Source organism: Petromyzon marinus, chromosome 16 (assembly GCF_048934315.1).
Source record: "Petromyzon marinus isolate PM22_M1 ecotype Great Lakes invasive population chromosome 16, UKy_Petmar_22M1.pri1.0, whole genome shotgun sequence".
NCBI classification, from domain to species: domain Eukaryota; kingdom Metazoa; phylum Chordata; class Hyperoartia; order Petromyzontiformes; family Petromyzontidae; genus Petromyzon; species Petromyzon marinus.
In genome coordinates this window covers 14,086,981-14,113,083 of record NC_133682.1, presented here as the reverse complement: position 1 = coordinate 14,113,083, position 26,103 = coordinate 14,086,981, and the positions used below count along the sequence as shown (strand labels likewise).

At 44.9% G+C, this 26,103-nt stretch overlaps 1 protein-coding gene across 1 annotated transcript in view; it reads right to left on the bottom strand.

Annotated features, from left to right (window-relative positions):
* Positions 1 to 26,103, bottom strand: part of LOC116942821 (neuromedin-U receptor 2) — a 54,181-nt gene that overhangs the window by 8,305 nt on the left and 19,773 nt on the right. Inside the window, exon 3 of the mRNA XM_032955140.2 lies at positions 217 to 342. Coding sequence (XP_032811031.1) covers positions 217 to 342 — 126 coding nt within the window. The remainder of the gene's footprint in view (positions 1 to 216; positions 343 to 26,103) is intronic.

Below are 26,103 nucleotides of genomic sequence, written 5' to 3'. Positions count from 1 at the left end.
CAGCCTACACAGGACTGTTGGGGCTGTCTATCAACGTAATTATTTCAAGCGACTCTGATATTCAGTTATGTAGCTTGTCCATCGCATAATGTTTGCATTCACATGACTCATCGAACTATAATATCTGCTTTGGGCCCCTTGAGAAAGAGACATTTTGGTCTCAATGCATTGTTGCCCACGTTTCGAGTTGGGGCCGCGTCCGCGCTCGCGCTGCACCTGCCATGATGTGCACAGTGTTGAACACGAGCGCCAAGGTCTCGGTCCACTTGGTGACGAAGCTGTAGAAGAGACGGTCAACGTGGAACGGAGCCCAGCACAGCCCGAACACCAGCACCAGCACGACTGCTCACGCAGACAGCATGGAGTGCAGCACTCATCATCCCATTACTGCAAACAGCAACATAGCTTCACCGCACACGCTCTGGCTATGCTCGCCTTCCTGCTCGACTTCCTGCTCGACTTCCTGCCCCAGAGGATTGCTTTGCAATATGGAATGTGGTGGGGAAGAGGTCTGGGTTTAAAAAAAAATGCAGATTTCTTGGATGATCTAATTTTTCAGGGAAATTTAGGATATTTTCTTGTTTTCTGATCATTGGCATAATGTATCAATGAAAATTTCTTCAATATATTCATCGATTGTGCAATCATTATGTACCGATGTCTCTGTAAAATGTCTTTGTGCTAACAATAGTGACATCAGCCAATGTTACCGAAAACATAAATCGATTTCCATTCATACATAATGTAATATATCCAGGCCTGATTTCAGATTTGCTTTGCATTAATCTGGATATTGGGGACACGTCTGTAAATAGCTGGGAGCTACGTCGCCAGGAAACTCCACCTGCCCCCCCACCTCCCTCCATCTGGTTGTTTTAAAGTCTCTCCTCAAACCCTCGCTTTTGAACCCCCGTGCATCACCGAGCCACCACCTGCACTTGAACGAATCTGATCGCTCCATCTCCCACTAGTGGACGCCCTTTCAGACATCCACTGATGGTAGATGTAGCGATGGGATGGCTCCCACTTCAGTTATTATTCTTGCCTCATCGTCCCTTCTTAGCGACGTGTCCTGCCCAAGCCCACGAACTTTCTCTAAACGGTTTGATGACGTCGGTAACCTGCACATGTCCCCTAATCCGCGTGTTCCCATTCCTGTCTCAGTGTAATTCTCAGCGTGCATCTCTCCATGTTTACCATCCCTGCAGACCCCTTTAATTGCTTCCTTTCTCTCCTCTCCTTGCTCGGTTCCTGAAAATGTTCCCCAACACTTGTCCGTGTGTAAGTCTCACTGTGGAACATTACACTTTTCCCACTGTGGTGGCACATTAACCACGTCTGTACATATGTTGAACTTCTTTCACATCGTATGCAAAATAAGAATACTTTTATCCTTTGTGACAATAAAACAGGAGGTGTTAAGATGTTCAAACACCAAATAGAAACCTTTTGCAAGGAATCGTGTCTGAATGAACCACACACACTTGTGGTGAGCATGCAAACAAACGTGCTCTGATAATTATCAATGCAATGTCTTTGAAACTGATTGGCCTGCACCCGAGACAGCCTTCTTCATGGCCTAATCTCACCAGTGTCAGACCAGAGAACGCACCGTACGTAGCCAACCGTACAGAACGTGTACGTCGTTACATACTCTTTGGTTCTATTCGGTAAAGTCACGTAGGTAAAAAATAAAACAACAAAATCTTTTCTAAAGTCGGCCAATCAAATGCTAATTTTTATGCTAATTCCTTTGTCAAGGCACCTCGTTTGCTCGCACACAGCTTAAAGGTCCGCGGTCTGAGCGTGGCTGTGCTTCACTCCAGCGCTGTCCTCGAGACAGCCTGATCCCTTCACCTGATGAAGGCCGCTTGTGTTGTGGCCGAAACGTCGTGATTTTTGTTGTTTTATTTTTTACCTACGTGACTTTACCGAATAGAACCAAAGAGTATGGATCCTTGCAGTCACGAAAGCTTTAAATCTAGAATTGATAACCTCTACGGGGAGGGCTTTCACCTATCTGTTAGAGCTTTTAACAGACAACGGGCCAAGAAGTCACAGCTCATCGAGACGCTGACCTTCCTCAAAAGATGCCGCGATCACAAGGTAATACCCATCGCTTTCACACTCACTTCTGCTGCTGTATCTTCTCCGAATTCTAAACAGATTCTGTTTAAGGCCGGCCTATCTTTAATCTCAGAGAGGATAAGGCTACTCCGATTTGAACTCGATACTTTAGACAGGACTCTCTTACAAGCTCATTTAATGTTAACACAAAAAATGTCACCTTCTGATTGGAATCACGTAGACAACATGACTGCTTCTTCTGCTGATTCACTGTCAGTCAAATGTAAAGCTAACCTGATTTCTAAATTCAACCACCTATCAAAGAAGAACCCAGTTCCACATATAACAAAACTAGATGTTAACAAAATCGTCATTAATCAGAGTAGCACCCCGATTTCGGACAATCTGAAAACAGTACTGGCTAGGGGACTGAATTTTGCTGTCACCCCAAAACACATACCAGTAGATGATATCATCTCTCGGGTCGATGTAGCCCTCAAAGGCGTAGGACACATCCAAGCAGACGTTGCGAGAGCTGAAATAGCCACTATTCTTAAGAATGCTAAGAAACCCATTAGTAACATCAGCAAAAATGAATGCTCTGAACTCGCGAATTAAAAAAAAAACAAGTGATATAGTCATCCTCTCAGCCGATAAAGGCAACGCTACTGTAATTATGGATAAAGATTCATACAACAACAAAATCCAGAATCTGCTCAACGATGGAAGTTACTAAAAAATTAAAAATGACCCTACCAATAGCCTAGCGATAAAAACCAACAAGATCATCACAAGTTCGACCTCCCCAATTGACCCAACTAAACGTCCCTCCCTAAAACCTTCTGCTGCAAGACCCCCTAGATTCTATGGTCTTCCCAAGATTCATAAAGAAGGCACCCCACTACGACCCATCGTATCCACGATCAACTCCCCTACCTATAGACTAGCCCATTTTCTGTCAGATACCTTGCTGCCTTTCACTGGCAAGACCGCCTCAGCGGTACTTAACTCAGCCCAATTGGTCTCTATGGTCAAAGACGTTGTACTGTCCCCTGACGATATCCTTGTCAGCTTCGATGTGGTCTCTTTGTTCACCAAGGTCCCAGTACCTGATACCATTGAAATAATTGAAAATTTGGTCCAACATGGACTAGACCCCGACACACCTGCACTGGTTAGGCACTGCCTCAACAATACCTACTTTACTTGGAATGGCTCCTTCTACAAACAAAATGAGGGTGCCCCCATGGGATCCCCCTTGTCACCAGTGATAGCCAATATTTTCATGGAGAAATTTGAATCAGACGCCATCCAGACTTCCGCCCTCAGACCTTCCCTGTGGAAGAGATATGTGGATGACACTTTCGTCATTTGGCCACATGGCCTCCCAGCTCTGAACTTTTTCCTACACCACATCAATTCTAGACATCCCGCCATCAAATTCACCATGGAAGTGGAGAAAGATGGCAAGCTACCATTCTTAGATGTTCTGTTTGAGAGGAGACCTGATGGCTCATTGGGGCATTCTGTCTACAGGAAACCCACCCACACAGATTCCTACTTGAAACCTGATTCCCACCACCACCCAGCCCAAAATAATTATCTCATCAAAACTTTATACCATAGGGCTCATTGCATTTCGGACCAACACCACCTGACCAGTGAATATAAACATGTACACCTGGCCCTCAAAAGGAATGGATACTCTGACCGTACCATCCGCCAAGCTGTTTCTCCCTCCATACAGAAACAACCACTTGATACTCCGGTCAAAACCATCACACTACCATATATAGCAGGCGTTACTAAAAAGATTTCCAAAATTCTAAACAAACACAAAATCCAGGTCCGGTTCAATACAGTGCACAAAATTCGTGATCTGATCCCATCTGTGAAGGATGTCATTCCTGACTTACAGTACCCCGGGGTTTACAAATTGAGTTGTACCTGCGGTGATTGCTATATCGGGGAGACAAAGTGACATGTCTCTGACCGAATTCGGGAGCACAAATCAGATTTGAAACACGGCAAAACGAATTCTTCTGCCGTGGCTGATCACTGTTACAATGCTGTGGGTGATCACGATATAATTTTCTCTGATACCAAGGTTCTTTGCAAACCCATACGGGTTTCTATCAGAGATTTGTTCACGAGGCAATTCAGATCTACAAACACAGACACAATTTCAACCGAGAAGATGGTTTCAAATTAAGCAACCATTGGAAAGATGTTCTAAATCGAACTAAACATTAAACTAATTTCAATGGTACAGTATATTTTTCAAGTAGTGGTACCCCAAACTTTCGCAGCTCTTATAAATTCCCTTTTCACACCATCAATAGGTAAACTCCCCCCCCCCCCCCCCCCCCGCGCCAAACGGCAAGTCCACCGGCACATACACCACCTCTTTTCTAAAGTCGGCCAATCAAATGCTATTTTTTATGCTAATTCCTTTGTCAAGGCACCTCGTTTGCTCGCACACAGCTTAAAGGTTCACGGTCTGAGCGTGGCTGTGTTTCACTCCAGCGCTGTCCTCGAGACAGCCTGATCCCTTCACCTGATGAAGGCCGCTTGTGTTGTGGCCGAAACGTCGTGATTTTTGTTGTTTAATATTTTTTACCTACGTGACTTTACCCAATAGAACCAAAGAGTATGGATCCTTGCAGTCACGAAAGCTTTAAATCTAGAAGTGTACGTTGTTGTTGTGGCTGGATAGTCCAGCGGTTAGCAGCACCAACTGCCTTTGCCACTGAGGCACAAGGTGCTAAGCTAGTTTGCATAGCGCCAGTTTTGTGGGGCTGTTATAATAAAGGCACCGTCATTTTGACAACACTCAGCCGAACGTCATTTAAGAATCCATAAGTAATATTTTTCGCAGTTAGAATAAGGAAACGTAACTGTAGCTGCCCCTGAAGGTCATTGCGAACGTGTCACAAACTCAGTTGCTACATTTACAAAAATCACCCGCAAAATTAAATATTCCCAAATGCACGGAGACATTCTGAAAAGGCAATGCCGCGGATCCAGTGCAGCTATAATATTGGGAAGGAGCCTCCGATTTGACTTTACCTTGATGTCAAAATTATATTTGTGGTCAAGGGTAGATGGAATGATCCAGGACACAGCTGTCCTCGTAAAATATATATTCGAATTCATATTCAACTCGGTATTTTTTCATTAAAATCCAACAGTCTGAGGACTAGGTTAAGGGAAGTTTAATCTCCGACTAAAGCTTGAGTGGCGTATGCAGAATGAGGGCAGCGTATATTGCCTTGCATGGGGAAAGGCAACCTTGAAACGAGAGGACTCTTTCTGCAATGCAATCAATAGGGAAATAAGAATTGCATTGTCTGACGAAATAATCCTCTCCCTGAAGATGACAATCATAACAATAGTAACATATTCTTGGTTCTTTCGTTAAAGTCACATAGAAGGGAAACAATAAAATAATCCAAATATAAAACAATGATTGTTTTTATTATTTTATTGTTTCCCTTCTACGTGACTTTACCGAAAGAACCAAGAATATGAATCCCTTCAGTCACGAAAGCTTTAAATCAATAGTAACATAATTAATTCAAAACTTTTGCCAAGCCACTGCTGGATGAAGGCCTCTTCCTGCTGTGCCACGTGTGGGCATGTTTGACCATGCTTCACCACACCAGTCAGTGTGGGCTGGGTGAAGGGGCAGCATGGGACTGGCTCAGATGTCAATCATCGCTTATGTGAGCAGTGGCACAGAAACAAACTGTGCCACTCCGCTCAACCCGCTGCAGATGGCACAGATATTACGATATGGTACTGTATGAGGAATTGCTTCATGTGAGGAGGCAACGTTGACCACAATTTCAAGTGAGAACATTATACAATCTGGGTTGTAAGCCTATATTTGCATGCAAAGGTTTAGGGGCATTAATCTCGAAACTGCAATTGGAACTGCCTTGCCATGTAATTGTCAATCGGATGTGTAATGTGTGCCACGTTGCCTAATCAGGAGGGCTGACGGTTGGGGTGTATAAAGTTGCGCTGGTGTTCGACCACTCAGAGTCCTGCCTGTTAGGGATGTCAGCTTTTTATTACTCCCCGAGCTGACACCGATCACCCCAGGCAGAGGAGTTACAACCGTGGAGCAGGCTACCACTAAGAACATCAACCGAATAAGAATCAATACAAGATCACCCACACACATCCACTCACACCTAAGGTCCTTACTGCTTCCCCGAGACACACACAGAAGCTTTTGGGGGGGGGGGAAGGGGGATCGTCCACCTCCCCAACTCTGCTTCAGAGTTCCCGCGTTCCTCCTCCAGGGGTTTCCCCCTTCCCTATGCAACTCTGTCCCATTACTTCACCAGCACTTCCTCCAAACTTCACATTCTGCTCTTAAAAATATCACCATCTGCGAGCTGCTGCTATTCGTCCAAAGTTCGCCGCTCTTCATCCTTTCACAGAAAAAAATGTAAAGAACTCGTAAAATTGTGTAGATTTTTCTGGCAGAAAATGTGTTGGTGTTCTACATGTCAACATCAGAGGGCTTGTGATTAAATTAAGTCAACTAAAACTAGTGGCAAATCTGGACCCAGACATTTTTTTGCCTAACAGAAACATCTCTCACTCCTGGCATAAATGTCTTGCAGATTACGATTGACAACTACAACCTATTTGGGCTTGACCGAGGGTCTAAAGGAGGTGGAATTGCAATCTATGTTCGTAATACTATTGCATGTTCACCAGCTCACTCCTTGTTAAAAATGTTTAGCTTTTAAGGTCCGGCTCTCAGAATAACTCTCCCAAAAAATCAACAGATATTGGTAGTGTGCTGCTATAGACCGCCTAGTGGTAATGATGTTGAAGCTGCGTCTATACTGAGAGAGCTTCTTGGGGGCCTCCCTAAAGGTGAAATAGTTTTAGGGGGTGATCTAAAAGGTGTCATCCACGTACCTCTTCCATACGGTCGGGCGAAGAGTGGCAGTCTGGATGGCGTCAGTTTCAAATTTTTCCATGAACACTTTGGCTACAACCGGAGATAGGGGGGAGCCCATTGGGGATGTACCTCACCATCAACAGAACAAAAGAATGATTAACTTAATTTTCCCACTGCCCCTGTGCAGTGGTCCACCGGACGTACCGCACCATCAACAGAACAAAAGAATGATTAACTTAATTTTCCCACTGCCCCCGTGCAGTGGCCCACCGGACGTACCGCACCATCAACAGAACAAAAGAATGATTAACTTAATTTCCCACTGCCCCCCCGTGCAGTGGCCCACGATGATGTACCGCACCATCAACAGAACAAAAGAATGATTAACTTAGCTCCACACCCCATCAATGTCCCCCACTTGGCCCCGCCCCCCTTCCCCCCCTTTAACCTGTATTTAAGCTCGAGGCTCTCAGAGCCTCCCCACTTGATCAGCGATCTTGCTGTGACTGTCCCACCTGAAGACGAAAGCTTGTGTTGCCTTAGAAACGTCGTGAAAATTGCAAATGTATTTATTTATTTTATTATTATTTTATCCCCATTCTACGTGACTTTACCGAAAGAACCAAGAAAATGTATTGGGAGTCACCCCTGCTCATGCAAATTCCTACACCCCCTGTCCAAACATTAAACGAATTTAGTTTCCGGCCAATCCACGAAAGTAATGTTCTGAAACAACTGTCCTACCTCAAAGGGTCCTCCTCTACCGGAGCAGATAGTATTCCCGTCTTTGCTCTGCTAACTGTTGGTCACCTAATATACAAACCTATAGCCCATATTTTCAATCTGTCAATCAAAGAAGCATCAGTACCTCTAGAATTGAAACATTCCTATGTTCATCCACTTCACAAAGGGGGCCCTAAAGATGATCTAAATAACTACCGACCTATCTCAATTTTGTCCCCATTGATTAAAATCTTTGAAAAATTATTGAACTACCAAATTAGCATTTCGATTTAAAGCTTTCGTGACTGCAAGGATTCATCTTCTTTGGTTCTTTCGGTAAAATCACGTAGAATGAGAATAAAATAATAGATTGATAAAATAAAATAACACAATAAAATTCTCACGACGTTTCGGCCACAACACAAGCGGCCTTCATCAGGTGAAGGGACGAGACTGTCTGGAGGACAGCGCTGGAGCGAACACAAGCAAGCTCAGACCGCGACCTTTAAGCTGTGTGAGAAGAAACAGAGCGCCTTGACAAAGGAATTAGCATAGAATTTTGCATTGAAATAGCTGAGTGATTAGCTTGTGACAGGTCACAGAAAGGGCTATGTTAAAGTCAAAGCATACACATCCACAGAATAAATGTACTCAATATATTCTTCAATAAGCTAAGCTATTAACAGTAACTGGGTATACACTACACTATATAATGAATACTATATAGTAAACCAATAAAAAACTAAAATATAAATTACCTCAATGTTATCAATAAACTCTATATATTCTCCAATCTGCTAAGCTACCAACAATAAGTCGTTATATATCACAATGCTATATGGCGAAAAAATGGGTGGATTCTTACCCTCTACTTTTAGTACCACGGAAAGCTACGAGCCCCGTTCAGACGGACGAGTTCATCCATGGTGGGAATGGAGGAGGGGGAGAGAGATAGCTGCGAGGCGCTGTTATACTCCATGTTGTAAACCATACCATTAACCGTGGTGTGAGAGGTATTAAGAGTAAATGCCAGCGAAAGAGCTGCGGCCTGAAGGTCATCGTAAAATACAATTAATTAAGAACGGAAATGGTTTAAAACATCTTTCCAATGGTTACTAAGCCAGAATCCATCTTCTCAGTTGAAATTGTCTCTGTGCTTGTATATGTGAATGGCCTCATGAACGAATCTCTCATGGTAGCCGGTTGGTTAGCAAAGAACCTCCGTCTTGGAGAAGTCAATGTCATGTGAGCCTACTGAATTATAACAGTGATCTGCTATGGCAGAGGAGTTCATTCTACCGTGTTTCAAGTCTGCTTTATTTTCGCGGATGCGGTCTGAGATATGTCGTTCGGTTTCTCCAATGTAGCTACTACCACAGAGGCACTTTAGTTTGTAAACGCCCGGGTACTGTATGTCTGGAACAGCATCTTTTACAGATGGAACCAGATCACGGATTTTATGTACTGTGTTGAATCGGACCTGGATCTTGTGTTTATTCAGGATTGTGGAGATCTTTTTAGTGACCCCTGCAATGTAGGGTAAGGTGATGGTTTTGAGTGGCTCCACAAGAGGATCCTTCTTCATGACTGGAGTGATGGCTTTGCGGATTGTGTAGTCGGAGTAACCATTAGCCCTGAGAGCCTGGTGTACGTGCTTGAGTTCACTGGTAATGTGTTCCTGGTCGGAAATGCATTGGGCTCTATAGTATAGAGTCTTGATGAGAGAGTTCTTCTGGGATGGATGGTGGTGGGAATCCGGTTTCAAGTAAGCATCTGTATGGGTAGCTTTCCTGTAGACAGAGTGGCTCATTGAACCATCATGTCTCCTTTTAATTAAGACATCCAAAAAGGGTAGTTTGCCATCTTTTCGACCTCCATGGTAAATCTGATGGCTGGGTGTATGGAATTGATGTGGTCGAGGAATTGGTCAAGAGCAGGCTGGCCATGTGGCCAGATGACAAAAGTGTCATCTACGTACCTCCTCCATAAGGTCGGGCATAGAGTGGCAGTCTGGATGGCGTCAGTTTCAAATTTTTCCATGAATACGTTGGCTACAACCGGAGATAGGGGGGAGCCCATTGGGGTGCCCTCAGTTTGTTTGTAGAAAGTTCCATTCCAGGTGAAGTATGTGTTGGTTAAGCAATGTCTCACCAGGGGGGGTACATCAGTATGCAGTTCTTGATGAACCAGGTCTTCAATGATAGCGATGGTGTCAGGTACCGGGACTTTGGTGAACAAGGACACCACATCAAAACTGACAAGCAGGTATTCTGGGGACAGGGAAATACCCTTGATTGTCGATACCAGGTGAGTAGAATTTAGTACTGCAGAGGTGGTTTTTCCAGTGAAACGTCGCAGTATATCAGCAAGAAAACGTGCCATTTTATAGGTGGGGGGTCGAAAAAGATGGCAAATTACCCTTGTTGGATGTCTAAATTTAAAGGAGACATGATGGTTCAATGAGCCACTCTGTCTACAGGAAAGCTACCCATACAGGTGCTTACTTGAAACCGGATTCCCACCACCATCCATCCCAGAAGAACTCCCTCATCAGGAATCTATACCATAGAGCCCAGGAACACATTACCAGTGAACTCAAGGCTCTCAGGGCTAATGGTTACTCCGACTACACAATCCGCAAAGCCATCACTCCAGTCATGAAGAAAGATCCTCTTGTGGAGCCACTCAAAACCATCACCTTACCCTATATTGCAGGGGTTTATTCAGGATTTCTCCAAAATCCTGGATTTCTCCAAAATCCTGAATAAACACAAGATCCAGGTCCGATTCAACACAGTACATAAAATCCGTGATCTGGTTCCATCTGTAAAAGATGCTGTTCCAGACATACAGCACCCAGGCGTTTACAAACTAAAGTTCCTCTGTGGTAGTAGCAACATTGGAGAAACCAAACGACATATCTCAGACTGCATCCGCGAACATAAAGCAGACTTGAAACACGGTAGAACGAACTCCTCTGCCGTGGCAGATCACTGTTATAATTCAGTGGGCTCACATGACATTGACTTCTCCAAGACGGAGGTTCTTTGCAAACCAACCGGCTACCATGAGAGATCCGTTCATGAGGCCATTTACATATACAAGCACAGAGACAATTTCAACCGAGAAGATGGATTCTGGCTTAGCAACCATTGGAAAGATGTTTTAAACCATTTCCGTTCTTAATTAATTGTATTTTACAATGACCTTCAGACCGCAGCTCTTTCGCTGGCATTGACTCTTAATACCTCTCACACCACGGTTAATGGTATGGTTTACAACATGGAGAATAACAGCGCCTCACAGCTGTCTCTCTCCCCCTCCTCCGTTCTGACCATGGATGAACTCGTCCGTCTGAACGGGGCCCGTAGCTATCCGTGTTGCTAAAGTTGAGGGTAAGAATCCACCCATTTTTTCGCCATATAGCTTTGTGATATATAACGACTTATTGTTGGTAGCTTAGCTGATTGGAGAATATATAGAGTTTATTGATAACATTGAGGTAATTTATATTTTAGTTTTTTTATTGGTTTACTATATAGTATTCATTATATAGTGTAGTGTATACCCAGTTACTGTTAATAGCTCAGCTTATTGAAGAATATATTGAGTACATTTATTCTGTGGATGTGTATGCTTTGACTTTAACATATTTGTGACCAGTCACAAGCTAATCACTCAGCTATTTCAATGCTAAATTCTATGCTAATTCCTTTGTCAAGGGGTGCCTCTGTGGATGTGTATGCTTTGACTTTAACATAGCCATTTCTGTGACCAGTCACAAGCTAATCACTCAGCTATTTCAATGCTAAATTCTATGCTAATTCCTTTGTCAAGGCGCTCTGTTTCTTCTCACACAGCTTAAAGCTCGCGGTCTGAGCTTGGCTGTGTTCGCTCCAGCGCTGTCCTCCAGACAGTCTCGTCCCTTCACCTGATGAAGGCCGCTTGTGTTGTGGCCGAAACGTCGTGAGAATTTTATTGTGTTATTTTATTTTATCAATTTATTATTTTATTCTCATTCTACGTGATTTTACCAAAAGAACCAAAGAAGATGTACCAAATTAGCAGTTTCCTGTCTGACAACAATCTATCACATCGAAAACAATCTGGGTTCCCAATAAAATACAGCACCACATCTGCTGCATTAGATTCTCTGAATCACATTTAGAGTAGCCTTGATAATAAGCAGTACTGCGCCCGTCTTTTTCTTGACTTGTCCAAAGCCTTTGATACAGTGGACCACAACACCCTGCTTAGTCAACTAAGTTGCCTCCGTTTCTCCAAACACGCAGTAGAATGGTTACAAAAGTTACCTCTCTTCTCACACCCAAACTGTATTCACAGATGGTTGGAGGTCTAACAGTGTTAAGATAATGACTTGGGCACTGACCTGGATCATTCCAGGGTAAATCTGTTTGCAGATGACACGATACTGATTACTGCTGGCTGCTCTCCGGATGACGTGATTGCTAAGTTACAGGGTGATTTCAACAAACTACAACATCAGCTAGTTGCTCTTAAACTGGTCCTGAATACCTCCAAAACCAAGGTACTATGCTTCTCACCAGGACTAAAGCAGGAATTTATTTTCCCAATTATATTCCTTAAATAATAATCAAATAGAGCAAGTCAAGATCTATAAGTATCTTGGGGTCATCTTTGATTTAAAATTAAATTTTCAAGATCACATTGATTATATTTGTAAAAAGACAAAATTAAAAATTGGTTTTCTGTATCGACACAAGCACTGCTTCCCCCCTATGTTCCGCTTGGAATTGATAAAAGCTACCGTACTGCCTCTACTTTATTACTGTGACATCGTATATAAATCAGCCCCCAGTACTTTACTGAAGAAGCTTGACTCAATTTATCACTCGGCCTTAAGATTTGCATTGAACTGGCCATATAGGACCCACCACTGCGATCTCTACATTGGGTCAAACTTAACTTCTCTTAATGATCGACAGCTTGTGCATCAGATCTTATTTATTCACGACTAGCTTTACTACCCGGCTTCGCCCGGGACTTGGATTCACCACGCCCGGCCGCCTTTGTCTCCCCAGTGGCGTTGTTCACACACCACACCAGTTACTCGTTTGAGGCTGAGTCGACCTAGGGGAGGCCCAGGACCGGTTCAAATAATCGTCACCGGTGGTGGCTGTGAGTAGAAATCGAACTCGGGTCGCCGGGTTCGAAGCGCTCCCCCCACACATACACACGCGCGCGCGCATCCATAGGTACACATACACGCGCTTGCTGCAGACACACACAACCTTCAGGGTGCGTTCGGCAGTAAACGACTGAAATAATAAAGCAATGCTGCGTGAAGAACGCCTTAGACCTGCAACACATTTGTATGGCACTTTACTCGCGGAGGGTTGGGAGGGGGATGCGTGACATAGCAGGAACACTGCGTCACGCTTCCGTATGCGCGGGTGACATGACAGATGTGATGTCATAGCTCACTTGCCGTGCAAAATATATGCATTATTGAGCCCCCCCCCAAAAAAATATATATACATACGAAAATCTATTTTTATCATTTTTGCATGGTGTACAGTCTGGCAAGTACCCACATGGAAAATTTCAAGTTTGTTGCATGTCGGGAAGCACGCTAAACATTTTGAACAGACACACATTCACACATTTCCCTTTTATATATGTAGATGTACTTACAAAAAAATCGTGGTCCGCCAGGTAAGTGTCTAACTGCGTTAGATCACAGCAACACTTGCTTGGAGGTATTCCATTAAAATAGACATCAATGTTGAGCTTGGACCCTGGGTAAGCAAAGCATTAGTCTGTCCTATTATATATGTTCTTGCCAGGGGACATTTATAGCCAAATGGACACTCGGGACATTCTCTCACTTTACGGATTAAAAAAAAACACACACACACACCCTGCGAAAGTGAATAAAATATAGAAAATTACTGTCGCGATTTTTATGGTACCAGCTGAAAAGTGCACAAAGAAGCACGGAGGGATGCACGCGTTGATTTATACTGAGAGACAAACAACCGGTAATGTGGACCAGTGAAACAATCGGGGACATCACCTTGACGGAAGTAAGCCTTAGAAGAAGGGACCATCGGACCCAGCCTCACTTTGGGAAGGATTTTGTTTTGTTTTCCTTTCGCAATACGTTCACAACGCAAACATCGACGAGAGAAATGCAGGTCACCAGCGCGCAGCAAACACTGGAGCGATACGCCCTCGGAGAAGAGAGGCGACTGGAGGCACTTGGGGCTCACTGACCTACCACCATGGGGGTAACGATCACGAGCAGCAGATTTGCAGGGGAAGGGGCGAGGAGGCGAGAGAAGGGGAGTGAGGGGGGTAACATAAGCAAACAAAACCACTTCGGGAGGGATTTAAAATGTTGTGATTGAGCCAATGTGTTCTGAATACGATAGGGAACATGAGGAAACGAGTGTCCAATTCTAAGAAGCCATATACTTGACTTAAAACTTTCGTGACTGCAGGACTTTACCGAAAGACCCAAAGAGTAAGCCATATACTGTACAGCATATAATAATATCATGGAATGCAACAAAGTTTGAGATGGCAATGATTGCAGGCTAAGTTTAAAGAGCAAATGCAAGGCATTAGACGGACTCTTCGATAAGCACTGCTTTTTGGCATGAAAATGTGACGGGGGAGTCTGAAAACGTATAAACACTCATTAATTGGCTGTAACATCTTAATATATAGAGGACTACAGAGTTTGGACAATCGTTGATAGCGCGACCCATGGCCTGGCTGCCATCCAGCTCAGCTGTGTTTCCTCGACGATTGTGAGATGCAATCTGCATGAGTGAAGCCAAATAAAACTATACATTATTATGATGTTTTTTTTTTAAATAGGGAAAACGATAGAATGTACTCTACAGTTGGCAGATGTATTAGGAAGAGAAGCTCAAGGAATATAAGTGGATTCTTCTCCAGGTCCTCCGGTTTTTCCCTCCACATTTATAAACATGCATTTAGAGTATTTGGCTGCTAGAAATTTCCACAAGACGATAAGCCACGTTGGTGGCCAGGTCGCTCCTGAAAAAGAGCTATACTGCTCAGTGGGCCTTACCTGGTTAAAAAACAAAAACTGTTGAATAGTTTATAATTTCAGGTAATGTTGCTTGTGGTCTTCTTGTGCAGCGCATTCGGTCAGACAGTAGAAAAAGCGAGAACATATTCGGATCATTCAGAGGCCATAGAGCTGTGTGTGTGTTTATTAAGGCAGCGACATCCAGCAGAGCTCTTGGGGCGTTTAAGTCCACTTGTGTCACCAGCATTACCACGGGGATGGATGGTGTTTCGTGCCCTGTTTTATCAACTCAGATTAAATTATATAAAAAAACTAAACTATTTTTAGTGTACGCGGTAAGGCCCACTGAACTACATAGCTCTTTTTCAGAAGCTACCTGGCCACAAGTGACAGTTCAACGAAGTGGTTTATCACGTGGGAATGTATAGCAGCCACATACTCTAAATGCATGTTGATTCTAATTGTAGAGGGAAAAACCAAAGGACCTGGAGAAAAATACACGTGACCTCGGGGAGAGAGAAAGAGAAGCAAACAACAAATACGTCGGCGTCAGAGTCGGGGTCGAACCCACAGCCTCCTGTATACCAGGCGAGGTAGTCCACATCTCGCCACCGTTATGAACTCGCCCCGCCTTCGTGGAATTCCCAGCCAAGGCTTGACGTAAGTACTGGCGGATATTTGAACAGTTCCTAGGCAGCCCGCTGCCTCCACCAACCCGCAAAAACCAGTTAGACCATACTTCACCATGCTGGTCATTGCGCGTTGGTGGAGGCAGCGAGCGACCCCCACACGCCACAACCCCCACGACTTACACGGCGTGCGTGGGGAGGCCTTCGCCCAGCAGATCGACAAAAAGGCTGTGTTCGTTCCACGCATGAGCGCCGCGCTCGATATCTGCGCCAAATGCGCAAAGCCACACCCGCGCAATAGATGCAAGACGCTCTCCATCGCAGCATCTTCTTCGCAAGTTTCGTCTCCGTGCGCGGGGTTTTTTTTCATGGCCGTCAAGCAGCTACTTGGCTTGTGCTGTTGCTCTGGAGACCGGGAGATCGATGATCGATGTTCGGTCGCCGCGTTGATGTAAAATTAAGAACTCTCCAGTATAACGACGCAATGCCCCGATACACAAATACGAAGGAAACACCACCATGGCGATACGCGACTCCGCTACTGCTCCTGCCCGCAGTTATCTGCCTTTACCACCACCTGAACGTGAAATTGTAGTCGTTGCTCTGCATCCACATCAGCAGCCGTGCGAAAGAAGTTGTAGAAGCAGCTACTTTTCCCAGCAGCACTCTCTGTATCTTCTGCGTGTGCCGGAGCATCTGTTCCACTTAAGTAGAACACTCCGACAACACAATGCCTGCACATCGGGGAACGCTGTAAATAATTACTCTATCCAGGTAATTGTGTTTGCATAGTAAACAAAACAAAGAAATATTACTAATTCGGCCGTCATTGTGTAAACGGCCGCTCTAATGAATGGCACGAAGGAGTGCTTAGCTGTCCATTCTAATTTTGGCTATTAATTGGTACCTGAATATCATCAGGATTCGTGAATTAAGCAACATGTATTGTGATACATTTTGCTTTCATTCACTCGCTCTCCTTGCTGCTTATGGGAGTAATGCAGCTGATTAACATCGATTTCGCTGCAAACGCAACTGTGAAAGCAACTTGCTGCGTGCGATTGAAATTTGTTCAATAAAGCTCTCAAAGGCGCTACCGAATCGGAACATGTGACATTTGTGCACGAGTAGAATTTTCTTTTAGAAAAAAAAATTAAAAACATTTTCAAACATCCGATGAAACCTCGTAAGGACTTTGAGGGACATCCCTCTTTGAGGAGACATTCACAAGGTGTGACGCCATTTTCTTTGAGGAGGATGAGACAAGACACGAGGCGTTACGCCATTTTCTGGTAGAGCCCTGCGTGTGTTACCGATTGCCCAAGATAGCATTTAGTGTTGAAAAATCGGCAGGGATTCATGTACTTATGCAATTTGTACTTATACATTTTATTTAGTTTTATTCACTTGCTTAGCTTCCCTGTGCTTGCACTTCTCTCGTGGTTTTGTATTGTTTGTTGCTGTAACTCTAACCCGCCACTATTAGACAGCTGTAAAAAAAAAGAGCTTCATAGCTCATCGAATTCTTCCAGTCGAAATAAAGATTCGGATAGAGCTTCTAATGTAAGCAGAGAACACCTATGCATACAGAGGAGACAAAAACACAGCAAAGCCATGCACTGCAGCCAAGCAGCAACCTACATTCTGTTCTGCCATCTCCTGTCACCACATTGCCCTGCATGTCACGAGTTTATATACATGTCAAGTCAAAAGTACGGTTCATTGTTTTAAATAAATTATTTCCCTGCGTTTTATTAAATGTGCACTTTACTAATGTTCTGAACAAACCGGAACCACTCGCAACATGCTGTGCATGGAGACGCATTTTTTATTTACTGAATTATCACATCCATAATGTCCCTTGCAATGGAAGGCGTTTCACAACTTTCACTTCTATTGATGTCTGTGCATTAATATATATGCAACCTTCAACTTGCGTGACTTCATCCTCGCATACATCGTGTATACTGTCGATGAATTATTGACGACCACGACGCTTGTTCAATTTCCTTCATTTATAAAGACCAGAATCAATTCATGTAAGAATGTTTTTGCAAGAAAGTATCCGGGGGAATCGAAGCAGCCTCCTTTATTGCTGCATTCATTTTAGTTTATCTTGGAGAGAGACGATCCACAAACTTGGCCGCAAGGTATATCCCACGTCACTTTCTCTCTACCTCTTTTGCCTTCTCGACCAGAATCCTTCCGCAATATTTGCCCCAAATGCAAGTGGTGTGCTTCCTCTGGGACTTACGCTGTGGCGACATGTTAACTACCTTTCCTGCTATACAGGAGGTCGTGGGTTCGATCCCGACCCTGATGCCTGCTACAGTGAGGGAAAAGGTATTTGATCCCCTGCTGATTTTGTACGTTTGCACACTGACAAAGAAATTATAAATCTATAATTTTAATGGTTAGGTTTATTTGAACAGTGAGAGACAGAATACCAATAAAAAAAAATCCAGAAAAACGCATGTCAAAAATGTTAAATTGATTTGCATTTTAATGAGGGAAATAAGTATGTGACCCCTCTGCAAAACATGACTTAGTACTTAGTGGCAAAACCCTTGTTGGCAATCACAGAGGTCAGACGTTTCTTGTAGTTGGCCACCAGGTTTGCACACATCTCAGGAGGGATTGAGTCCCACTTGTCTTTGCAGATCTTCTCCAAGTCATTAAGGTTTCGAGGCTGACGTTTGGCAAGTCGAACCTTCTGCTCCCTCCACTCCAGGACCTTAATGCGCTTCTTCTTGAGCCACTCCTTTGTTGCCTTGGCCGTGTGTTTTGGGTCATTGTCATGCTGGAATACCCATCCACGACCCATTTTCAATGCCCTGGTTGAGGGAAGGAGGTTCTCACCCAAGATTTGACGGTACATGGCCCCGTCCATCGTCCCTTTGATGCGGTGAAGTTATCTGTCCCCTTAGCAGAAAAACACCCCCAAAGCATGTTTCCACCTCCATGTTGGACGGTGGGAATGGTGTTCTTGGGGTCATAGGCAGCATTCCTCCTCCTCCAAAACACGGCGAGTTGAGTTGATGCCAAAGAGCTCCATTTTGGTCTCATCTGACCACAACACTTTCACCCAGTTGTCCTCTAAATCATCCAGATGTTCATTGGCAAACTTCAGACGGGCATGTATATGTGCTTTCTTGAGCAGGGGGACCTTGCAGGCGATGCAGGATTTCAGTATTTCATGGCATAGTGTGCTACCAATTGTTTTCTTGGTGACTATGGTCCCAGCTGCCTTGAGATCATTGACAAGATCCTCTCGTGTAGTTCTGGGCTGATTCCTCACCGTTCTCATGATTATTGTAACTCGACGAGGTGAGATCTTGCATGGAGCCCCAGGCCGAGGGAGATTGACAGTTATTTTGTGTTTCTTCCATTTGCGAATAATCGCACCAACTGTTGTCACCTTCTCACCAAGCTGCTTGGCAATGGTCTTGTAGCCCATTCCAGCCTTGTGTAGGTCTACAATCTTGTCCCTGACATCCTTGGAGAGCTCTTTGGTCTTGGCCATGGTGGAGAGTTTGGAATCTGATTGATTGATTGCTTCTGTGGACAGGTGCCTTTTATATAGGTAATACGCTGAGATTAGGAGCACTCCCTTTAAGAGTGTGCTCCTAATCTCAGCTCGTTACCTATATAAAAGACACCTGGGAGCCAGAAATATTTCTGATTGAAAGTGGGTCAAATACTTATTTCCCTCATTAAAATGCAAATCCATTTATAACATTTTTTACATGTGTTTTCCTGGATTTTTGTTGTTGTTATTCTGTCTCTCACTGCTCAAATACACCTACCATTAAAATTATAGACTGATTATTTCTTTGTCAGTGTGCAACCGTACAAAATCAGCAGGGGATCAAATACTTTTTTCCCTCACTGTATATATTTGGAGTTTGCATATTCTCCCTGTGGTCGCGTGGATTTTTCTCCGGGTCCTCCGTGTTTTTCCTCCATATCTATTACAATAATAATAATAATTTATAAAGCGCCCTTTAAAAAAATCTTCTCAGGGCGCTGACAATCGTTCTGAGAAACATGTGTTTCGAGTAGTTGGTTTCTATACATTTTCACTTCGTTGAGCAATTATTTGTGGTCAGGTAACTTCAGAAAAATAGCTATATAGCTCAGTGAGCCTTAGCTGGTAAAATAAAAAGTTTAGTTTAATTACAAATAGTTTTAGTTTAGTTTTACAAAAATGTTGAATTGATAATTTGTGCAGTGCGAACTAAATCTTAATATTAAGTGATATCAAGTGATGGATACATATAAATGAACATCTCATTGGACAGCAGTATATAATGCATCATGGTTTTGCTCAGTGAAGACGTCGGTTGTCTTACCAATTTGACTTACAGCACGGAATTTGAAAAAGGGAAACGTTTCTGAAATCTCCCACCGCCTTTTCTTTACCTAGCAGTATGAATTGGCTCACCACAGTTAGTGGTGGAGTAAAGTGTGGGTACTCCCACCGCTCCCAAGACATCTACCAAGCATGGAAGGGTCGACCGAGTACAGCAACACCACGACTTACGTCGGGGATGCGTTCCTGAAAGGTGCGACGACAAATATCGAAACGTCAATCAAAGCTATTTACAGGGTAGGTGGTGGAGGCGAAGGCTGAGAGGCGACGGATAACGAGAAATGACTGTTGATGCTGTCAACGACGTAAGTGTGGGGATTGAGGTGACGCGAATCAGGTAGCAGCAATGTTAATAATAAAGTGGCGACGTATTTGTGAATCCACGTAACAGGCGAAGACGTAAGTCAGGGCATTACTGCACACTCTATAGGGGTTCTCTGGAGCACCCACGCCTTGATGCACCACACGTGACCTGGCCAGGGGTCAATGAAGCCTTACGCTCCTCTTGGATAGATGACAAAAAAAACAAGTGCAACTTTATTGGAAGCCAGTAGCCGTTGTACTATTTCATCTAATATTTATAGTGCGCCTTCACTCAAGGCGCTTGACATAGCTTGCACACCGTTACCAGAGTAGAGTGATATATATGGCACGGGCTTGGTACAAGTGTAGTGACATTGAATGAGTCACTGTAGCGCATGGAATTAAGGGTAGCAGCCAGTTGAACCCGTGGGCCAAGCCCAGAGCCTTCTGGGGGATCCAGAAGGGTGCATGGCCGAGGGCGGAGCTTGGCCACTCTGGGGATAATAAAAGGCGAGCTCCAACTCACAGTCGGGGCTGCTTCCATCAGGAATGGAACTCGTCCTGCTGCTGTCGTCGTGGTCTACACCTCTTTAAGCTGTGGGTCTGGAAGCATGTTGGTTGTCCCGACCCGGTATGGAGTTATCCCCTATGGCTGTGAGAGCCGTAATAAACAAGAGGGATAACATCTCCTACTAGTGTCTCTGAATTAGTACACTACACAAGGATTGAGGAATTAATAACAGCAATAGAGCGGTATTTGGGAATCATAAAAGGGTACGGGATAGATCGCTCGTGTTGCGATCGAAACGTCGTGGGTTTTTTGCGTTAATTTTAGAATTTTTTTTTCTATTTACGTGACTTTACTGAAAGAACCAAGAATATTAATACTCAACGCGGTCTCCATCGTCACTGGCGTCGCTATCAGACTGTGAGACATTTGTATCGCCGCGTCTCTCCGTGGTCTTGTCCATGACTTGTAGCGCGCTGCAGGCCTGGTGGCTCACGAGTCCACACACTGGCCGGTATTGAACAACTCGCCGCACATTTGTACATCTGTATTATTGTTGAACTTCTTTCGTACACAGCCAACCGTGCTAATTGGAGGTGTGGGGGAAGGGTAACAAACTAAACACAAAAAGTAGTTTTAAGAGAAATTTGTGTTTCAATATTAATTTCAAAGTGCGAAGCTCTATTGGCTTCCTACTAGCAGAAGCACATCTGAATGCCCGCGATGCAGTGACCGTCTTTGTTCGATAGCTAGCCAAACGCCACTGCGAGGATGACTGAAGTTCGCGTCATGATGGTTTAGCACGAGTCTTTAAGTTACTTCCATAAGGGGCTGTGACGGGACGAATTCAAACCAAATGTCACCAACCCCAGCGAAAAAAATGGGCACATGCGCCTCCACTTTTCTCATCTGCATATATGAATAACTGATGTGAAATGCTCGCGATTTTTATTCAAGCCTGCTGTGGATGTTTAAGTTTCAGACTCGATTTTCCATTTTTTGGCCGTTTTGTTCCTAACGGCACTGAGGTTGCCATAGAGCAGACCTCCGTTTCCATGGCTTTCAATGGCACCGTGATTGCTGGTGTAACTTCATTCCACTTAAAGTTCAAACTTCGCCGTCACAGTACCGCTACCTGAAGCATAGTCCTCAATGGGAACCATTAGATATATTTTTTTCCCGACCGTAATTACAACGTGAGAGCCCATTAAGTTTTCCACGCGTCTTTTACAAGGATGATCTGTGCCCCGCTCCTGGGTTTTTTTTTTACGCGCACACACAACGCAGCATGTCTGTGCGACATACATCAACCAAGTTAAAAATACTCTAATGGCACTCCGTTAGCGATTTACCGTTGCTGAGGTGTGAATTAATGGCGGCGTCTCAGGGCAGCGCTAAAGTGGTTTTGACATTATGCTCGCGACAGCGATTCTCTCATTTAATTTGAGCAGATGTCCATTAGTGGCAGGTTCATGCTGTTTCTCACGGCAAAAGCATCATGTCGTCAACGACGCCCCGTTTTAGGTGGCATTATACGCATGGATATCAGGCGATCGGCGTTAATGCGGCACCGTGCACACGATGATTTCGGAATAATTTCTATGTAATTCGCATTAATATCCAAAGGCCAATTATCATTCCAAATGACCAAATTATGTTTCTTGAATGCCTGGAGGCGCTCATATGCGTTTGCGCGATTCGGTGCACGAAGTGTGCATTCTTTAATTGGAATTGGTCACAATGTTGATGGTGTTGGTGATGGTGAATGCCGACTGCACATTGACATGGCACTGCTGCTGCCGTCGCTATCCACTGTACCCACTGTTGCGCGAATGCATTTAATCACAAATCAGCACAAGTTTATTTCATACACAGTGTTGACGGCATTGGACACCGTGAAAAGATGTAAATGAGACTCAGAAATGGCATTAATGTACGCTCCAAAACGGTTCTTTTGTTGATGCAGTGAAAAATATTACGTTCAAATAGAATTCGCTTGACTTACTTGATTTAAGAAGTCCGGACAAACCCTTACGCGTGTGCGTCTCTCATCAGAATTATTCGATGCAGCGGCGAAACTCCTCACTGCCGCAATGAACCCGAGGCACCGCACTGTGGGTGGCTCCAGGCGGGCGCATCGGCAGAGCCAGTGACGTTCCCTCCTCGCTGTTGGTGCCCCTTCACTTCGACATCTTCAAGCCTCCAACCCGCGTGTGTCTGAGGTCCCGACAGCCAGTGCGGACATCACCACCGAGTATATGCGGGATACCCGCGCTGCCTGGGGGCGAGGAATGGAGATGCGTGGATGTGTGCCTGACGAGGACCTCTTCAGTGATCCGTATGTCGAGATTGCCACTTGGCTTCGACCTCCCAAGGCGCCAGGGGGGTTTGAGTAGAATCGCCAGGGGGTGTGTGCCGCTTCTGAACATCGATGGGGCGTACTCCGACCTGACAGCCCGCAGTATTCTGGAGGAGGAAGCTGTTGCGTGGCTCTGTGGCTACATGGGGCTGGTGTCCACTCACATATACAGTGAGGAAAAAAAGTATTTGATCCCCTGCTGATTTTGTACGTTTGCCCACTAACACAGAAATGATCAGTCTATAATTTTAATGGTAGGTTAATTTGAACAGTGAGAGACAGAATAACAACAAAAAAATCCAGAAAAACGCATGTCAAAAATGTTATAAATTGATTTGCATTTTAATAAGGGAAATAAGTATTTGACCCCCTCTCAATCAGAAAGATATCTGGCTCCCAGGTGTCTTTTATACAGGTAACGAGCTGAGATTAGGAGCACACTCTTAAAGGGAGTGCTCTTAATCTCAGCTTGTTACCTGTATAAAAGGCACCTGTCCACAGAAGCAATCAATCAACCAGATTCCAAACTTTCCACCATGGCCAAGACCAAAGAGCTCTCCAAGGATGTCAGGGACAAGATTGTAGACCTACACAAGGCTGGAATGGGCTACAAGACCATTGCCAAGCAGCTTGGTGAGAAGGTGACAACAGTTGGTGCGATTATTCGCAAATGGAAGAAACACAAAAGAACTGTCAATCTCCCTCGGCCTGGGGCTCCATGCAAGATCTCACCTCGTGGAGTAGCAATGATCATGAGAACGGTGAGGAATCAGCCCAGAACTACACGGGAGGATCTTGTCAATGATCTCAAGGCAGCTGGGACCATAGTCACCAAGAAAACAATTTGTAACACACTATGCCGTGAAAGACTGAAATCCTGCATCGCCCGCAAGGTCCCCCTGCTCAAGAAAGCACATATACATGCCCGTCTGAAGTTTGCCAATGAACATCTGGATGATTTAGAGGACAACTGGGTGAAAGTGTTGTGGTCAGATGAGACCAAAATGGAGCTCTTTGGCATCAACTCAACTCGCCGTGTTTGGAGGAGGAGGAATGCTGCCTATGACCCCGAGAACACCATCCCTACCGTCAACCATGGAGGTTATGCTTTGGGGGTGTTTTTCTGCTAAGGGGACAGGACAACTTCACTGCATCAAAGGGACGATGGACGGGGCCATGTACCGTCAAATCTTGGGTGAGAACCTCCTTCCCTCAACCAGGGCATTGAAAATGGGTCGTGGATGGGTATTCCAGCATGACAATGACCCAAAACACACGGCCAAGGCAACAAAGGAGTGGCTCAGGAAGATGCACATTAAGGTCCTGGAGTGGCCTAGCCGGTCTCCAGACCTTAATCCCATAGAAAATCTGTGGAGGGAGCTGAAGGTTCGAGTTGCCAAACGTCAGCCTCCAAACCTTAATGACTTGGAGAAGATCTGCAAAGAAGAGTGGGACAAAATCCCTCCTGAGATGTGTGCAAACCTGGTGGCCAACTACAAGAAACGTCCGACCTCTGTGATTGCCAACAAGGGTTTTGCCACCAAGTACTAAGTCATGTTTTGCAGAGGGGTCAAATACTTATTTCCCTAATTAAAATGCAAATCAATTCATAACATTTTTGACATGCGTTTTTTCTGGATTTTTTGTTGTTATTCTGTCTCTCACTGTTCAAATAAACCTACCATTAAAATTATAGACTGATCATTTCTTCGTCAGTGGGCAAACGTACAAAATCAGCAGGGTATCAAATACTTTTTTCCCTCACTGTAGCATTGACATGTGTATTTAATTATTGATTCATCTCCCTTGCGTGGCTGGTGTTCTAACTATATGGCAGTCACGTGTAAAAGCATTCGCTAAATAAAGAAATAAACAACTGGCTTGAGCAAACCGCTTGAACAAGCCACGGCGAGCGGGACACCGGCACGGTTTCTGTTTGCCTGGTTTCAAAACGAACGCTTATACCCAAGGCTCACCCGAAAGGTCCGGCCGTGAATGCATTGATGCAATTTCCTTGCAGCGATGAACGCGACTCGCGAGGGAATTTTGAGACCCCGACGTGCAGCGGGAGGTGGGTGGGGGGGAAGCGGCCACCCCCCGCCGTGCACAAATTAACGGGCGAGAGGAGGGGACGCCGTGGCACGGAGTGGAGACGAAAGAAGGGAGGCCGGGAACGACATTCAGTCGCCAGAGTTCAGTCGGACAGGCGAGACACGCTGCCCGCATACGCCGCCACAGGTACCGCCAAACGCCACACCACAGACACTACTGCTCTCCCCATGTAGCGCCACAAGCCGTATATGACAAGCTGTTTGCGCTTGGGGTTTTCCCATCCAAGCACTGGCCAGGCTCATGACATCGGCGCCTTCTTGGTTATTTGATTTGCCCAGCGCTGATGTCACACCGTGCGTTCAACATGACGCAACGGTCACCTACGGCAGACCGCAACCTAAGTGTGGATGCCACTTGAAACTGTTCGGTTTGGCAAAGAATCAGACTCCCAATTCGCAGGGCATTCCATAAACCACATCGCAAGATCGCGTGAGTGCTTGGGTAAACATCGGCCTGACCTTGTCGCCAGGCTGAGAGTGGACGTGCCGGTTGGTCACCCAGGCCACGGCGACGCATCGCACAGTGGGTAAGGAGCCATCGCTATCGCTGCTATACCTTCTGGATCTGATACAGCAGCAGCAAACAGCCTTGCTCCAGGGAAAGCAAAGTTAAATACTTCCCCAGAATATACACCATGCTAACAGATGCAGCCTCAAAATTGAAACTGGCAGTCTGAACTAAACTAAAAAAAATTATTTTTATTTTACCAGGTAAGGCCCACTGAGCTATACAGCTCTTTTTCAGAAGCTACCTGGCCACAAATGATAGCTCAACGAAGTAGCTGATTATGTGGAAATTCATAGCAGCCAAATTCTATAAACGCACGTTGCTTCTAAATGTGGAGAGAAAAACCGGAGGACCCAGAGAAAAATCCGCGCGGCCACGGGGAGAAGATGCAACTCCAAATATACAGCAGGCGTCACGGTCGGGATCAAACCCACAACCTCCTGTAGACCAGGCGAGGTAGTTAACATCTCTCCACCGTGGCACGCACACTGGCTGACAGCACGCTGTCCTCAAGTGATATTCCTACCCAACCCCAAAGTTTGCTCTTTGATGGG